This window comes from Tenrec ecaudatus, chromosome 10 (genome assembly GCF_050624435.1).
Source record: "Tenrec ecaudatus isolate mTenEca1 chromosome 10, mTenEca1.hap1, whole genome shotgun sequence".
NCBI classification, from domain to species: domain Eukaryota; kingdom Metazoa; phylum Chordata; class Mammalia; order Afrosoricida; family Tenrecidae; genus Tenrec; species Tenrec ecaudatus.
Window position 1 is genome coordinate 34,177,965 of NC_134539.1, and position 17,843 is coordinate 34,195,807.

The 17,843-nt window shown below is 53.6% G+C and overlaps 1 protein-coding gene across 1 annotated transcript in view; it reads right to left on the bottom strand.

Moving 5' to 3' along the window:
• Positions 1-212: 212 nt before the first annotated feature.
• The window catches only part of PAX5 (paired box 5), a 180,450-nt gene continuing 162,819 nt past the window's right edge, over positions 213-17,843 (bottom strand). Inside the window, exons 7-8 of the mRNA XM_075558980.1 lie at positions 8,794-8,880; positions 213-289 (exon numbers count right to left, since the gene is read on the bottom strand). Of these exons, the coding sequence (XP_075415095.1) occupies positions 213-289; positions 8,794-8,880 (164 nt within the window). The remainder of the gene's footprint in view (positions 290-8,793; positions 8,881-17,843) is intronic.

Genomic DNA, 17,843 nt, shown 5'->3' on the forward strand with positions numbered 1-17,843 from the left:
CTCAGGTCCGGACAAACATCCAGAAGTCAGTAGCCCTGCCATCGGGCCCCAGAGTCTCGGCCAGGAACAGGGTGGAAGGGAGATTCAGGCAAGTGGAGTGGCTGGGGACGATCTTGTGGGACCCCTCTGGCTGTCTTCGGGGGGCCCTGCAGGCTGTCGCCCTCAATGATATGTGTCGTAATCAGGGCTTGGCGCTTGCCTGTCTCCGAGGGTCAGTGACGGTCATAGGCAGTGGCGGCTGCAGGGGGCGCAGCTCCCCGGGCAGCGGCACTGTAATAGTATGGGGAGCCTGGAAGAGATGGAAAGGGGCCTGAGGTTGGAGGGTGCCCGCAGTCTCCCTCACCCCCGTCCCTTTCTTGCTTCACCCCATCCAGGCCACAGCCCTCTGGCACCAAGATGTCTGTCCCAGTCTGCTCCGCAAAGTGCAAGTCACGGCCAACACTTGCCCCCACGGGACCGAAGCCGCCTCCTCGCTCAGAGCTGGGAGGGCGTGCTCTCCAGCGTTCACTGGGACACAGCCATGCCCATCCGCTAGGGCCCAGAAGGCCTGCAGAGCCCGAAGTATTGACTATCTGACTTTTATTGGAAACAAACAAATTAACAAAATAAAAAAGCAATGGACTGTGCGGTCTCACCCCTGTCTACCTCTCTGGATGGACTTCTTACACACACACACACACACACACACACACACACACACACACACACACACACACCTCCCCACCGCTGCAGACTCCCAGGCCACACTGAAGAGAAATGAAACTGCAGCTGGCTCCGACGCTCAGATGCGCTGCGTGAGGCTAACAGCGGGGCAGTGCCTCTGTGTCTGACGCTGCTATGGCCAGTGCATCTATCATCTCATTAAACACCCCCCCCCCAGCCTTCGTCGGGGAGTGACCATTAGCCCAGTAGATCATTCTCTCATGCCTCTGAGCCCTTCCCCGTACTGTGTGTTCTGCCAGGAACAGCCGTGTCTGGGGTCTCGGCTAGCCTTCTCCCTGGATGTCAAGTCCCACAGCACTGCCTCTTCTGGGGGCTCCCCTGTGCTGTGCTCCCTGGTGCTGTGTTCATCCTCTAGCGCAGGCTGTATCCTACAGACAGTCCCTTTCTCATCCTGAGATGACAGCCCCACAAAACAGGGGCTGAGCTCTGCTCGGCCGGGGGCTCGTCCCTAGCACCCCGCCTGGTGCACGAAGCGTGCTTGGCTGGGCTTGTTGAATTGGTAGAAGCTATACAGGTACACACACTTATTCATATTCATCCATCCATCCATACATCCATCCACCCAGTCACCAGTCATTCATCAAACTACCGTGAAGGCCCCTGTCCATTCATTTATTTATTTACTAATTAATTCACCTAACAGGTGCACAGATGGGCAAAAATGGGGGGCAAATGATGGTTTCAAAGGGGTTGGAGCTCTGGGAAGAGTTCTGGGGGAGGCAGAATTGTCCTGGCAGGCAGGCTTCCTTGAAGCTGTGAGCCTGGGTGGGGCTGGAAGGACAGGAGCGTTGGCGTGGGGAGACTGGTCCATGGATAGGTGGGAGAGGGTCAGGGTGTGGATCCCCTTCGGTGGCATCCAGAGTGCCCGTGTGAGGGTTCACACTGAAGTCTGCTCAGCTGCACCCAGGTCTCCATCGATGGGCAAGGAGATGGTGACTGTGCATGAGGTACACCAGCCAATCACCAAGCACAGGAAGCAGGAATTTCACCACAGAACCGCCAAGGGCCCCACTATCCTAGCAGACTGGAGCAGAGACTGCCCCCACTTTACAGATGAGGAGGCTGAGCTCCAAAGAGATAAGGTGTCCAAGGTGCTACAGCTAGCTCGTATGTTCTCAAGATGAGGGAGAGGGAGAGGCATGGAAGCAAGCGTGGCCCTGAGTAGCTGATCTAATGCCCCCTCCCTCCCTCCCACCTGGGGAGTCCGGCCGCAGCAGCATGCAGTGGTGGAGCAGTCACAGACACACACCAACCCCGGGCCGAGTGTCCCTGGAGAGGAAGTGTTCTGAGTCTTTCTGTCACCTGCCTGCCTGGAGCACTGACTCAGAGGCCTGCCTGTCAGCCTCCTCTGATGGGTGCTCTGGGGGCTGAGGACAGTCCCCCATGGCGCGTCTGCAGCACCGGCCCGCAGACAGGCCTGAGGGAGAGGTGTGTGTATACCTGCTCATGAGGGGCATCTTGGCAGGCATAGATGCTGAGCCAGGGCAGACACAGCCACCTTTCTGGGAGAAAAATCACCCTGGATGCCCCGCAACAGGAACTGGAGGTGAAGGGTCCTCAGAGGGGCCCTGAGCCCTGGTCCAGCCCCGGCTCTCACACACCTCCTTGAAAAGGCTAACCCCTCCCCGCCACAGACCCATGGTCCAGCCTGGGACCTCAGATGCCGGCTCCCCAGTGAAACCAAAAGCACTTGCATTTACGGTGAACAGTGACCACATCACCTCACAAGGCACTCCGTCTTCCTGGTGCCCATTAGCCCTCCATCTGGAATCACCTTGTCCTCCCTCCTGGCATCTTTTCCCTCTCCAATTCCCATCATCCGCAACTTGCTTCTTGACACTGTCATTCCATGCTCCCACAGGCACTCCCTCCCATTCTAACCCTAATGGACTGTGTGGCCTCCTCCCCCCAGTGGCTGACCTAGTCGGAGTACCAGGTACCCAGTCACAGCAGCCAGGCTGGACGGCGGACCACCCCCAGCAGCTCCCGGGGAGGGCTACCCACCGCGAGGGGGAGTTCTCCCATCAGGCTGTGGCAGCCTGCTGCTTTTCTTCAGTCGGTGGCAGGGCTGACCCTCCCTGCGGCCATTTCCGTGTATGAGGCTTCGAGCAGGGGGTGTGGGTGCAAGCGTCTGGGCAGAATGAGCTCACGCGTGTGTGCATGCATGTGTGCGTGCGTGCGTGTGTGCGTGTGTACTCACTCCTCGGCTCCCACAGATCCACCTCGAACACCAGGGAGCCTCAGCAGGCTTTCCCACCTCTGCTGCAGGTGCTACAAACCGTCCAGGGCAGGGCTGCTAACCTACAGGCTGGTGGTTCAGACCCAGCCAGCGGTGCCTCTAGCTCGGGGGTCAGCCAACTGCAGCTCAAGAGCCACAGGCCACTCTTTCCGTTAGGGACATGTGGCTCCAAAGTAAAACGGAAAACATTTAAAGGGTATGATTCTGATCATGGTGATTTTACTTGTTGAATAAAATTATATTTATCCCCTTGTGACAGAAGGGTCACAAGGAAGGGATGAGTCAACCAGGGTGCAGTATAGCACCAATGAAACGCACAACATTCCTCTGGTTCTTTGAGGCTTCCTCACCCCCCACTATCATGATCCCAGTCCTGCCTTTCTGTTCTGGCTAGACCGGAGCATGTACACTGGTACAGATAAGAGCTCCCGACACACGGAATCCAGGTCAGATAAAGCCCTCAGGAATAGGAATGGGAGTAGCAATACCAGGAGGGGAAGGGGAAGGTGGGGAGAGGAGAGGAGGAAGGAGGAACTGATCGCAATGATCGATGCATACCCCCACCCCCAGGAGAACAAACAACAGAAACGTGGGTGAAGGGAGACAGTGGTCGGTCTAAGATATGAAAATAATAATTTATCCTTTATCAAGGGGTCATGAGGGTAGGGAGTTAGGGGGAAAGAGGAGCCAATACCAAGGGCTCGAATCGAAAGTAAATGTTTAGAAAATGAGGGTGGTGACTTATGTACAGATGTGCTTGATACAGTGGGTGTATGAAACGTTATGAGAGCCGTAAGAGTCCCCAATAAAATGATTTAAAAATATATTTTTATGGCTCTTGCATAATTTTTCAAATTGTTGTGAGGGACAGGATTGGCTCTTCTGTCCCCAAAGCTTGCTGACGCCTGCCTCGGCAGTTCTACTCTGCAATCCACGGGGCCTGCATGTGTTCCTGCTGAGTTGGAACCGACTGGATAGCACCTGGTGCTGGTTGGCTTCATGGTGGTGGTGGCCCAGCTCACTGCTCACGGAAAGGCAGGCAGTTCTAGTCCCCCTAGGAGTCGCACAGGCAGCCTGGCTCCACCCTTCCCGCTCCATCCCTGTTGGCTCTGCCCACACAGTGGGGCAGCTTCTCAGCCTCGCCTCTACCCCACCCCTTTGCTATTTCTTCCCTCCTCTAGCTCTTTAATTATCAAATGAGGGTCACTGTCAACCTACAGGATGCCTACTGGAAGAAGCCGCAGCCTGGGCCTGAGCTGGGCCTTCGTATGCATGGACTGCACTCACCCAGTTTGGGCAACATACCATGCTCCACTTGGTGGCTAGGACAACGATGCCGATGGGGGGTGGGGGTCATGTCCTCCCGCCACATCTCCTGTGGGTCGCCCAGTGTGAGGCTGATTTTCAGGGAGAGGCACTAGGCCCAGGTCTCACCTCCCACTGTCAGCTCACCTTTCCCCTTCTCCTCCCCTAGAAAACCCTGGTTCAGGGCCAGCCTCCTGCTTCGGAAGACTAACAGCTGTCCCCGTTCTGAGTGAGACCTCTCAGGACACGGTTTGCCGAACAAATAAAGGAAAAGAAGTCAAGCAAAATAGAGAACCCCGTTCAGTAACTTAGAAGTGATTTTTTTTTACCAAAACCAAAAAAAGAAATCTGAGAGACCCACCCCCCAGATTTAGTCCCTCAGGGAGGCCACCCAGACTAAAGGCTCAAAATCTCCCAGGCATGGAGCCTGGGCACACTGACTGGCATTGCACCTGATTTCAAGTGCAGGCTGGGCACAAAACGCCAGACGGCTTCCAGCTGCCCCCGGCCCAAGTGTAGTGTGAAGGAGATGCTGCTACATGATGTGTCTGTCCTACTAAGCAGAGCCTCCTCCGTGCTGGCAACTGAAGACACTGTGAGGTGGTGTCGCGTGGGGTCTGACCACAGCGACCCTACGTACAACACAAGGAAACGCTGGCCCACCCGCATCCTCCGCACACTCGTTGTTACGTTCCAGCACACTGTGGCAGCCATTGCGCAGATGCATCTTATCGAAGGCCTTACTCTTTCCCCCGGCCCTTCTATGTCCTTTACCAGGGACTGCTGTCCTGATAACACGCCCAAAGCACATGGGACAAGTCCAGCACTCCGGCCGTGCTTCTTTCAAGGATGATTTGTCGGTTCTTTTGAGAGTCCACCACGGTCCCGTGCTTCTTCACCAACACCACAGTTCAATTTCTTGTGGTCTCCTTCTTCACTGCCCAACTTACACACACGCGGGGCAATATAAAACCCCAGGGCTTGGCTCAGGCACACCTTCGGTCTTCGAAGTGCCGTCTCTGCTCTTCAGCCCATCAAGAGGGTGTGTGCAGCAGGTTTCCCTAGACTCCTTCTTCCACGAGCACTGAGTGGGGATCCAAGCACGGCGAAACCTCAGACAGCTCCCAGCCTTCCTCCATTTACCATGATGTTGTCTATCGGTCCGCTTGTGAAAATTGGTTTTTTTCTTGACGTTGAATTGTAATCCCCATCGAAGGCGGCAGTCCTTGGTCTTCATTAGCCAGAGCTTTAAGTCCTCCCTTTCAGAAAGCAAGGTCGTGTCATCTGCACACCACAGGCTGTTAATACGCCTTCTCTTCCAATTCCGATTCCCCGGCTTCCTTTAGAGTCCAGTGTCTGGATCGTCTGCTCAACACTCAGCTTGAATATGTATCATGAGAGAATACAGCCTTGACACACACCTCTCCTGACAGTGAACCATTCCCTTGTCCTCTTTGTATGACTGCCTCTTGTTCTGTGAACAGGCTCTGCATGAACACAAGGCGGTGTTCTGAATTCCCATTCTTCACCAAGTTACCCATAGTTGGTTGTGGTTCACACATTCAAATGCCTTCACAGAGTCAATAAAATTAACACCAAGTGGGCATCTGTCTGGTATTCTCTCTGTTCAGTCAAGGTCCACCTAGTGTTGGTAATGACATTCCGCATGCCCCGCCCTCTTCTGAATTAGGCTCGGGTTTTGGCCGTTCCTTGTCAATGTGCTGCTGCAACCATTTCTCAGTTATCTTACTTGTGATATTAGTAATAGTGTGTAATAACTTCTGCCTTGCTTTGGGTTACCTTTCTCTGGAATGGGTACAAATATGAATCTCTTCCAGTCAGCTGGCCAAGCAGCTGTTCTTCAAATTTCTTGGCAGAGATCAGTGACGGGCATCCAGTGCTTCAGCAGCCTGTCACTTGATGTTGTGTCAGTTCCTGGAGCCTTGTTTTTCACTATTGCCTTTGTGCATGGGACTTCTTCCTTCAGTACCATCAGTTCTGGAACACATGCTACCTCTTGAAATAGAGATATGTCAACTAGTTCTCTTTGATACAGCGACTCTGCGTATTCCTGCATCATTCAATATTTTGCTGGTAGAATCCTTCAATATTTAAACTCAAAGCTTGATTTTTTTTTCTTCAATCCTTTCAGCATGAGACAATGCTGAGTGTATTCTTCTGTTTTGGTTTTCTAATTTCTAAGGCTTCGCACATTTTATTTTAATACTTTGTTTCCCTGGTACGCCCTTTGAAAATGGCTGTTCAGTTCTTTGAGTTCATTTCTTCCATTTGCCTTAGCTATTCTACATTCAAGATCAAGTTTCAGGGTTTCTTCTGACATCCACTTGGACCTTTTCTTTCTTTCTTGTCTTTCTTAGTAGCCTTTTGCTTTCCTCGTGTGTGACGGTCTTTGTGCCATACCGCAGCTCACCGAGTCTTCTGCCATTTGTGTTCACTGTGTCAAATCTACTTTGAGATGCTCTCAAAAACCAGGTGGGATAGACTCAAGATTGAGCTTGGCTCTTGTAGACCTGTTTTAATGTTCTTCAACTTCAACTTGAACTTACAGATGAGCCTCTGATGGTCTGCTGCACAGTCAGCTCCTGGCCTTGTCTGGCCCCTATTCCTGAGCTTCTCCACCAGTTCTTCCCACAGATGTAGTCAATGTGTATTCCGGTCCATGTGTACAGTCACCGTTTATTATTTGGGAGGGGGGAGGTATTCACAACACAGAAGTCACTGGTCTTGCAAAATTCTATCACGTGAACTTCAGCTTCACTTCTATCATGAAGGCAATATTTTCCACCAACTGCCCCTTTTTCTTTGTTTCCAACTTCCAGTAATTATCAATGCATCTTGATTGTGTGCTTCATCAGATACAGATCGAAGAAGGTAATGCAATTCTTCAATGTCTTTATCACTGGCTTTAGTGGTGGTCGCATACATCTGGATAACAGGTGTTTTAACTGGACTTCTGTGCAGGCATCTAGATATGATCTGATCACAGTCAGCACTGTACTTCAAGGGCGATCTTGCAATGTTCTTTTTGGCCATGAACGTGGTATCATACCTCACTTTTTGGAGGTTCCCAGCACAGTAAGCCATGTAATCACCTGATTCAAAATGGCCATAACAGCTCATTTCACCTCATCAATGCCTAGGGTGTCCATATTTGTCTGTTCCATTTAATTTTTGATAGCTCCATGTTTTCCTAGATTTATACTTTGTGCAGTCCATGTTCCAATTAGTCATGGATGTCTGAAGCTGTTTCTTCTCATTTTGAATTATGCCCCATCAGCAAATGAGGGTCCCCAAAGCCTTGCTGCGTCCACATGATGGAGGTCAACTCTACTTAGAGGAGGCAGCTCAGTGCCTCCCAACCTCGGGAGCGCATGCTTCCACAGGATATCTGACAATATCTCACTGCTGTTGATAAGGTTTCCAGAGGCTAACCCCCCAGAAGTGGACAGCCTGTTCCTGCTTTGTCATCTGAAAGTGCTGCTGAAACCTATTCACCCTGCTGGTAATCGAAATACTGGTAACATCGCTTCCAGAATCACAGCAACATGCAAGCCACCACAGCAGGACACACTGACAGATGCATGGTGGTTGAAGACACGAGGTCATAGTTGTTCTCAGGAAGCCTACAATTTTCAATCCTACAATAATCAAGAAGCTGAGGAATTAACAGCTTCTCAAGAGGGGCTGACAATCTGGTGGGTGGTCTTCACTAGCTCACTATTGGGGGAGGGACTGTTGTTGCACCCGGCAGGCTGATTGGCTGGCTCTGTCCTTCCGGTGGTGAGTGACACCTGTGGTCGAGGGCCCTTCCTTCAGGCTCCTGGACCTTCCATTTCCATTTGCCCTTGCCAGCTGGTTCCATGTCAGTTCCTTCCGACAAAACAAAAGCTTCTCTCTGACCTTTACAGAATCAAGTTGGCCTCTTTGGCCTTTGGGATGGCCCAAGTGTCCTGATGATGTTCTCAAATCACACTGGTCCCAGACATGGACCTGCTGTGCCCTGAATTCCCTGCCTTGTCAGGCCTTACACTACAAGACAGCCAAGTTCACAATGAAATAACTATGGTGATGTCCAGTGATGTCCACAGCAGACATCACTAATCAATCACGGGGCCTCAGAGTCCTCACCAAGACGGCCCTCGAGGCAGCCACTACCAGCCAACCTGAGGTGACCTCTTTGCTATTTCTGCTTTAGAGATCCCTCACATGAATATTTAATGATTTTGAAAACATACAGGTTATATTTGGCAAGCACTTTTCCTACCTTCCTTTCTCTCCCTTAATTTCCTTTCTGCTCTCTAGACCTCTTTGTGCCCATTCTCGTATCCACTAAAAAGAGCGGAGGGGGATGGGGGCCCCAAGGCCTCCATTATAGGCCAACACTCCAGCCACCCACCACCTCAATGACCAGACTCAGGATGCCTAGAGCCCCTGAACCAATGAGAGGGCCCAGTGAGGGGACCCAGATGACCCAGGAGCCTCCCAGAGCCCCCATCAGTACTCACCAAGCAGCCCTGGGCTGGGGAACCTCCAGGAGTCGTTGTACGTAGAATACTGCGGGTGGCTGTAGGGACTTCCAGAAAACTCACTCCCTGTATGTCACGGGCGGGGAGAGCAACAGGAATCAAATGTCAGATACAATTCAGAAAAGGGTCCTGTCCCCAGGCAGCGTGAGGGCCATTGGCATTGACCTCTGACAAGAACTGCAGGTACTTTTCCCAACCGAGGAGGGCAGGGCAGGTCCACATTTGTATTCAGTAGGCAGCCACCCCTGGCACTGTCTCAAACAGTGTTCTTTCCTTCCGCGAGAGTGACTGCCAGCCTCTCGCAGCCCTCGCGTGAGGGAGGAGACTGAGGCCAGGGCCTCTTAGAATGGCCAGGACACCCTTGCCCACATTCGAAGCTGCAGGCTGACTGGTTCTCAGCCCTGGCTGAGACCACTCCACCAGCCTAGTGTGGATTCAGGGACTCTGTCCCATTTGACACATCGTCCCTGAGTGGCTCTGATCCAGAGAAGTCACAGGTACCCTCAACTCTGGCCTGGCCCCGCACAGTGGGTCCAGGGGAGGTGGCACCAGGGCCTTAGTCCAGAAGGGGAGACACAAACCCAGACTCTCCACCAGGAGAGGCACGTGGCATTTTGTGGCAATAAAAGGTCAAGGTCAAGCAAGAGCCAGGGGAGCAACAGAAAGGGAGCGGTGGAGGCCTTCTAGGCACTGGGGAAGGGACAGCTATTGGTCCCGTGGTGTTCTCAGGCAGGGTGGAGAAGCGGGGTTGGTGGGACCGGAGGGAGGGACAGCCTCTGGAGGCAGCCATTTCCCCGTGCTCTTGTTTGCAGCCTCAGGAAGAGCCTTTTGACCTCCAACCAGATCACGAAGAATGGGATTCGAAATTCCGACCCTTCCACGGTCTTGGTTCTGGGGTTCCCAGGGACAGGGTTGCCCTGACTCTCTCTGGGTCCCCCAAGGCTGCCCTAGGATATATCCTGGGAAGGCCTTGCAGTGGGACATGGAAAGATGGCCGTGGGTAGCATTTTATAGCCCTGGTTACAGCGCACGGGGCTCCTCCTTGGTGGCAGTGACAGGAGTGAGACAAGCCCCCGAGGCCACCTTCAGCCCCCACTTGTCTACACGGGTTCCCTCCAAAAATGGATATGAAGGCCCAAGGCGGAGCCCCGGGGGCACTGGTGGAGGTGGGGCAGGGGCAACCCAGTGGACCTGAGGGCCCCTCCACGTCTCCCTGAGCGTGTCGGTCTCCCCTGGCCTCTGCACACAAGGACCAGCGCAGCAGGAGCTCACGCACACTCACACACATGCACACATACACGTGCTCCTCCTCAGGCCTCTCTGGGGGCCACTCCCAGCCTGACAGGCTGAGCCTTCCAATTCTCTGTTTTTTATGCCTCAGTGGTCAGGGTGTCAGGTGCCGGCGTGCAGTGGGTGGGAGGGGGGAGCACGGTGACAGTGCTAAGCACTGCCAGCCTCAGCATAGCCATCAGTACCCTAACACCTCCTCTCCCCGCTCCCCCACCCCGGGGCCAGGCGAGGGGAGCAGAGACAGAGAGAGCTAGGAGGAGGGGCGCAGCTGCCCTCCCTCTGGGCTCCCTCCTGGGGAGCTTCCCATCAGAGGGGTTCCTGACAGCACAGGGCACTGGGGCACCCTCTAGCAGCATCGTGTTCGTCTGTCCGTCTACCACCCAGCCCCAAGACCACCTCTTCCAGGAAGCCTCCCTGATCTCCAGCACACAAAGGTGCAAGTCTCACCTCTCCTCCAAAAACCCTTTGCTTGGAGTTGCGTCTGACTCATCCCGGTCAGACAGAGGACAGGTGTCCATGGAGCTCCCAACTGCCCCTTCTTTCTCCCTCAGAGTGGCTAGAGCAGGCGTCCTCAAACTATGGCTCGCGGGCCACATGTGGCCCACCGAGGAAATTTATCTGGCCCACCGGGTGCTTTTGCCCCATTTGTTTTTTTACTTCAAAATAAGACATGTGCAGTGTGCATAAGAATTTGTTCATATATTTTTTAAAACTATAGTCCGGCCCTCCAACAGGTCTGAGGGCCAGTGAACTGGCCCCCTATTTAAAAAGTCTGAGGACCCCTGGGCTAGAGGGTTCACGGGTTGGATGAAACCCTCAGCGGCCACAGTGTGACTAGCAGGGAGGGAAGACCTGCCCCCGCACCAGTCAGTACCACCTTATCCTGGCCTTCTGGAGTCTGGGGGCTCTTTGACTCTGTTTCATTCCCCTTGCTTGAACCATCCGCCCCTATCTCCTCTGAGGAGCCTTTCCTTCAAGCCTCACAACACACAGTAGGTGAGGAAACTGGTCCATCTAGTGAAGAGGGCCTGGGGGCCCATGAAGGAAGGCTTTCTGGGATGGGTCTGAGCTGGGTCTTAAAGGATGGGTAGGAGTCTGGTATGTGCCAGCGAGGCAGGGCATTGCAGACACAGGCAGAGCCTGGGGATGAGCTGCATGCACTGTGTCCACGTCTTCTGGGAAGAGTCAGGAAAATCAAGCTCTCCTCCCATTTGGGCTGGGGAGTCAGAAAAGGCTTTTGGACCAGGAGTGCCACAACTCAGGATCGGCAGGAGCAGGCGAGCCTGCAAGCAGGGATGAGAGCTTGGGAGCCGCCCCAGCGGCAGCATCCACACACAGGCCGGCATTCCTCGTGTGCAGGGACCATAGTCCCAGGGAAGACAAGGCAAGTCCCAGCTCTGGCTCCTGGTTGGGATCCCCAGAAGTGCAGCCAGCAGTCCCCCAGCCGAAACCACACAGGAAGTGCTTTTTTGAATGACTTTGCCCAGCACAGTGGGTACCACACTTCCCCCCCCCCCCCATCTTTCCTTCAGCTGATCTACACTTATATGGAATCTTCAAAAATATCAGCCCCTCCAGCTGGGAACCCTTTGCTTGGGTGAGGTCCACTGGCATGGCACAGCTTACTGAGACACATTCCACAACCTACTTGGGTGAGCAGAAACGGGTCTTCAAAACTCGAGCCGCCATCTAAGCGATGACTGTGGGTTTCTCTCTGTCTGGAGCAGGGAAGAGCGCAGATGGAAGCACTCAGGCCAATGGACTCCTGGGCCATGCGCACATCAGCCTCCATGACCACCAGGCTGGAAGACCTGGATGGGGACTGACCACCACTACCCACTGCCCTGACAAGCGTGGCATTAGAACAGCGGTTCTCAACCTACGGTTCACGATCCCTTTGGGGATCGAACGACCCTTTCACAGGGGTCACCTAAGACCATGGGAAAACACATATTTCTGATTATCTTAGGAACCAAGACATCGCTTCTCTATCCATCTCCAGGCGGGTCCACCCACATGCAGATACACCCACCTACAAGTACTCCGCATGAAGACTGTTACCCATGCTACACCGTGCTTCAAGGCAAAATTTCATTGATGTATCATTAGAAATATTTCACAAGATATGATGACATATTGTCTTTGTGATGAATCACTAGGCTTTCATGATGTTCAATTTGTAACAATGAAAATACATCCTGCCTATCAGATATTTACATGGCGATCCATAACAGTAGCAGAATGACAGTGATGAAGCAGCAATGAAAATAATTTTATGGTTGGGGGTGTCACCACCACATGAGGATCTGTATGAAAGGGTCACGACATCAGGAAGGTTGAGAACCACTGCCTCAGAATGTCCTGGATAGTGGGGGGGAAAACTGTGGGGCAGCACTCAGGACCGTGAGGCACAAGGAGGTAAAAAAGGAAAAAGGAAAACTACAGATCCTTCAAGGATTGGGCTTACACAGAACCCTTCCTAAAGGGACTGTCCTTACCTCCCGGGCTTCCTTTGCAGTCAGCAACAGGGGAGAATTCTTTGCTAGCTCTTTGGGATAATCCACCCTTTGAGATCAAAAGGGCAGCATTTACCCAAGGCCAAAGGTCAGAAGGGTTCAGAAAGCCTCAGATTGGAAAGAGGGAGGAAGTGGGATAAAGGGTGTTCCCTGGAGGGGATGGAAATCAATGATCTGAAACAAAAAATGTATGAATCATTGAGTGGAAAACTGGTTTGTAAAGCTTTACCCAATTCACAGGGAAAGGTTAAGAAGAAAGAAAGAGCTTTCATGAGGCTCCAGCTTCTGGGGTGCCAGCTCTGCCCACTGGCTGCCAGTCTGCAGGCACGGAGGCCGCTACTTGGGAGGCACCTAGCACTTGTCTTGGGTGGTGTGGTATTGGTCATGTATGAGTCCCCTAGACTTCTCTCACTGGCAAAACTCTCGCATGGCATGTCATACTCTTTCCTATCCTGCCTGTGAATCCTCTGGGGGAGGAAGGCTGCAGGGGGCAAGTAAGTCCCCGTGTCCTGGGTGAATGCAGTAGAAGGACTAGGAGTGGGAAGGATGAGGATGTGTGGGCTGCGTCTTCCCTGACTCTTGGTGGAACGGGCTCTGCAGGACTTTAAGTGGCTGGTTTCTCAGACGTCGATCCCCAGGTCTTCTTTCAGCCATGCCTCTGGGTGGACCTGACTTCCATCCTCCCAGATCGCATCCAAGCATGTCAACCCTCTGTGCCAGCCAGGGACTCCATGATTGCCAGTCTCAGGTGTCAGGGCTGAAGTGAACTCAACTTCAGAACTGCCAGGGTCAAACAGCTAGGCAGGGACAGAGCCAGGCCTCAGATAATGGGTCCCAGTGCTTCCATGGTCTAGCCCAAAGAGCACCTCAATATTCTGGGCCAGTGGGAACCTCCCCTGCCCGTCTCCTCCCCCCTCTCCCCACCACCGCCGGGTTGGTTTGAAAAATATCAAGTATGCAGCAAAGTTAAAAGAACTTTTTAACGAATACCCATGTCGCCACCATCTAATTCTGCCATCAATAGTTCTCCTGCTTGTGTATCGTTTATCTATCACCAGGCCTTTCATGCATCTCATTTTTTATACCTTTCAAAGTAAACTGCAAACATCGATATACTTTCCCCTAAGTCCTTCAGCATGCATCTCATTAGCTGAGGCTCCACAATGTTTTATAAGTTTGTCTTCCTCTCGATGGAAGACATCACAAAATGCTTGAACTTGAAATGGACCGCCGCTGCATTTGGACAAGCACACACACCCATGTCACCCAGACATCACCCCCTGAAAGTTCTCTCATGCCCAGGAAGGCAGTGTCCTAACAGACTGAGCATCCAGTGGTCTGGGGATCTGACCCAGTGATTCTCCATGAGATTCAGAACCGACAACCCAAAGCCCGATTGCTTCAAGGCCCTCGAATCAATCCCCTCCAAAGCTAAACAGAACAAAGCTAAAAGAACGGATGTCCTGTCCTCAAAGGCCCAGAGAGATGGAAAGCCGGGACTTTAGGCCACGTTGGATAACTGGGTTTCCTAAAGCAGAACTCCTTTCAAAGGCAGGAGTGCCAGCTGTCAGCCATGGTACTGGGAAGGACGGGTCAAAATTAGACAGCTGCCAGGGGGCCGTGAGAAGATGCACGTCACATGGTTGTCCTGGTGATTCTAGGGGCAGAAATGTCCCAGACTTAGAGCGGTTTCTCATTCACTAAGAGACCAGAGATGGCAAGAAAAGTCAAAGATCCCCCAAATTCTCGGCAGTGACAGGTAAACGGGCTCAGCGAAGCTCTTAATTAACCCAAAACGACACCTGCCAGATGACGGGGATTTGCAGAGCGCGCTGGGGGCCGACCCCGTCTGCAGATGGTGGGCTCCCGCCTCCGCGCGAGACCTTTGCCGGCTGTAATTAACATGCAGAAAGTCTTTCAAAGTGACTCCGCAGCCAAGTTCGATTTCTGAAGGATTCAAACTGGACTTGGAGAGCAACTCTTTGCAGAGAGGAAGAGCCGTGAGATTTCTCCCAGTCGTCCCTGAGGCTCCGGAGAGATGCCTGATGGGGCTGAGACCCGGGGTGGGGGGTGTCAGCGGGGACCCAGACATCACTGTACAAAGCTGCCTACGGCTGGAAGGACCACGGCAGCACCACCCACCTCCAGATGCAACCAGCCTTGTTAGACACAGTCTGTGTCTTCTGGGCTCTGAGAATGCCTCCTTGAGTGGCCTTGAGCAAGTCGCTTCTCACCAAGCCTCAGTTTTCCCATCTATAGAAAGGGTGCGCATGGGAGAGATTTAAAAGCATGACCTCAGAGGGCTTTCAGCTCTCAGGTCCTGCCCTTTCCAGTCGGCGCTGCACCCCCTCCCCACCCCCCAGCCTGGCTCTCTCCGAGGCCAAAGATGCTCACGCGTCTTCTCTCAGAACAAGACCTTCCTAGTCTCCCAACAGCGCGATGAAAACCCCAGCTCAGGAAAGGTCAGTCCTGTCAGCCGGACAGCTCGGCGCCCAGGGCATTGATCCATTGCTGGGAAAAACCTCTTCTCCCACGTATCCAGGCAGCCACAGAGGCCCTCGGAAAACCAGGGCAGAGAAAAACAGAGAGAGAGAGAGAGAGAGAGAGAGAGAGAGAAATGGCCTCACTGTTTCTCCTGCAGACTTGTGCTGCCCGGCAGGAGGGCCGGGGGTGGAGATCGGGGCTGAGCCCCGGCTGGGCAGCTGGGAGGCAAGTTGCCTGAGGGGCTGCGCTCCGTTTTGTCCTCACCACAGAGGAGGCTGCAGTGGCCATAGCCCAATCCCTGAAATCTACAACTCAGCTAGCTACCATCGAGTCAGTCCCGACTCATAGCGACCCCAGAGGCCAGGGTCAAGAGGTGGCTGGTGGTTTCGAACTGCTGAGCAAAGCATAGCTCACTACACCATCGGGGCTCCTTGAGATCTACAATGACAGGGCCCATAATACAAGGACCTTTCTGGAAACTCCAAGGAAACAAGCCCACAGGGTACGATAGTACCCTTGCCCTGTGTCAGACTGGATTTTCCAGCTGGTGGCTCCTCAGGGGCAGACTGGGCCCTTCAGGCCACGCCCAGTGCTGGGCTGCCCAACTTGTTTTTTATCTTTGAGGTGAAAGTATTTATTTTCTTCAATGTGTATCCAATCAACAGTTTCATGGGGGAGGAAGAGGCCACCTGCTATAACCTCAGGGTGAAGAACATCCACCTTCCCAACCCTGTATTATCACCTGGGCACCAGCCACTGAACAAGCCGTCTGGAACTATGGTCTTGTACTCAGGGGTGGACTTCCCTTCTTTCTGGAATCTGCTTGGCAACTGGGGACATTGCAGCTTGAGAACTTAGTTCTTCTATGGCAGGTTTCAAGCCATTCTGGTCCAATTCGGACCCACTCTCCTGCTGGGCAGAGTTCATGTCAAAGAGCTATCCCATCGACACCCCTGGCAGAGCCAACAAAGGACAGGACAGTGTGCACAGGCCCCCTTCAGCCTCATTGGGTGTCAGGCCAGTGCCTGGTTTGTGTGTGCACACGGGGAAAGGGAGCCCCGGGGTGGGGGGCACCACAGTGCCCACACCCAGAAGGGCGCATGGACAGAGCCTGCGAGGCCATGCCTGGAAGCTTCATGGTGACTTTCCAAGATATTCAGGCTCTAGTTCTCACTTCCCAGCTGCACTCCTGGTCCCCTCTCCACCACCCCCACCCCCCTACCCCACCATGTCACATCCCATGTTCCAAGCGGCCTGTTCTTTCTACCCTGGACCCCACATGCTCCATGGCCCAGCCCCATGCTTCCACCATGGCCCTTCCTTCATTGGAAAAGACACCCTCCATCCTCTTCTCATGCCCAATCCCCAGCTCGTCAAGGCCTGACTCAAACACTACCTCCTTCAGGAAGCAGTTTTTGAAATCATGATCCTGCCCAAGGCCTTCCTCCTACCCTCCCATGAGCCTCCAGTCTGGGTCCACCCCATCTTATGTCCCTGAGCCCTTTCTGTCCTGACTTAGCACCATCTGTGGCCCTCTCTTGCGTCCCCTGCTGGTGAGTTGGGGTGTCTGCTCCTCAAGAGCAGGAGCGAAGGCTGATCATCTGTGACTGACAGGTGAGCCACAGCCCACTGCCCCCAGCACAGGGCCCTGGCCACACGTAATGTCCACTGAGTGAGCACCGCCTACAGCCAGCAGAGGGTCCATGAGTGCACGCCTTCCAGAATCAGAACAGAATCATGCCATGAAGTCCAGGCTAGGGGGAATTCATCCCAGACCGAGTGTCCTGGGAGCTCAGCCGGACAGATGAGCAAACAAGCAGAGTGGAGGATGATAACACGATGGAGGATCACCACATGAGAGGAGCGGAGCGTGGAGGCAGAAGCAGGAGAGAGAAGGAAGTGGGCTGTGTTTGCTGCAGGGGCCGTGAGGCTGGTCCCATGGGTGGAAAAGATCAGGGGAGGCTCCCCTAAGGGGCTGGGCTCAGCCCCACCTCCTGGGCCACACTGTAACAGCTCAGAGGGCTGGCTCCATCCCAAAGAGCACAGAAGTGATGGAAAGAAGAAAGGAGTTAAAAGGACGGTCAGTCTCAGCTCCAGAAAGAGCCAGCCTGAACTCCACGGGCGGCAGGAAGCTGGCCACAGCCGCTCGACTGTGGGAAGACGCTCAACCTCAAACCAGAGACTCTCTCTGAGTGACCAGAATGCTGCCAGGAGCCTGCCTACCCATGTCCTCAACCGCCAGGCCCCAGGCCCCACATGGTGTGGATGGAACAACACTGAATTCATTTTACCACAAGAGCATGCAGTTAGTTCACAGATATGGGGGTGGGGGCTGATGAACTCACCAGGTCCTGATGCTCCCAGGCTGCAAGCAAGTCAGAACACACAAGCAAGTCAGAACACACTTCTCATGGTTCTGAGCTGGAAGCAATGATTACAAGGGTAATGTGGGGGGGAATACAGCACTTCTCTGATTTAGGGGTGACTCATAATGCCGATGGGCCTTATTCTTGTCACACATTCAACTCAGCCTCCCCAGTGCCCAGCTCCATGCAGAGCTCTGTGCTAGGCCCCCAGGGGGTTAGGGGGACCCCCATGGAAGGAGACCCCAGACCTAAAGGGACACCCTGCACGGGACGGGAGTTTTAGATCCACAGTTGGACCTTTGGCTCCCAGGAGGTTGATAAGTAGAGTGGAGCGGGAAATTGCATCTGGCTGGAATATCCGGGGAGACTTCCT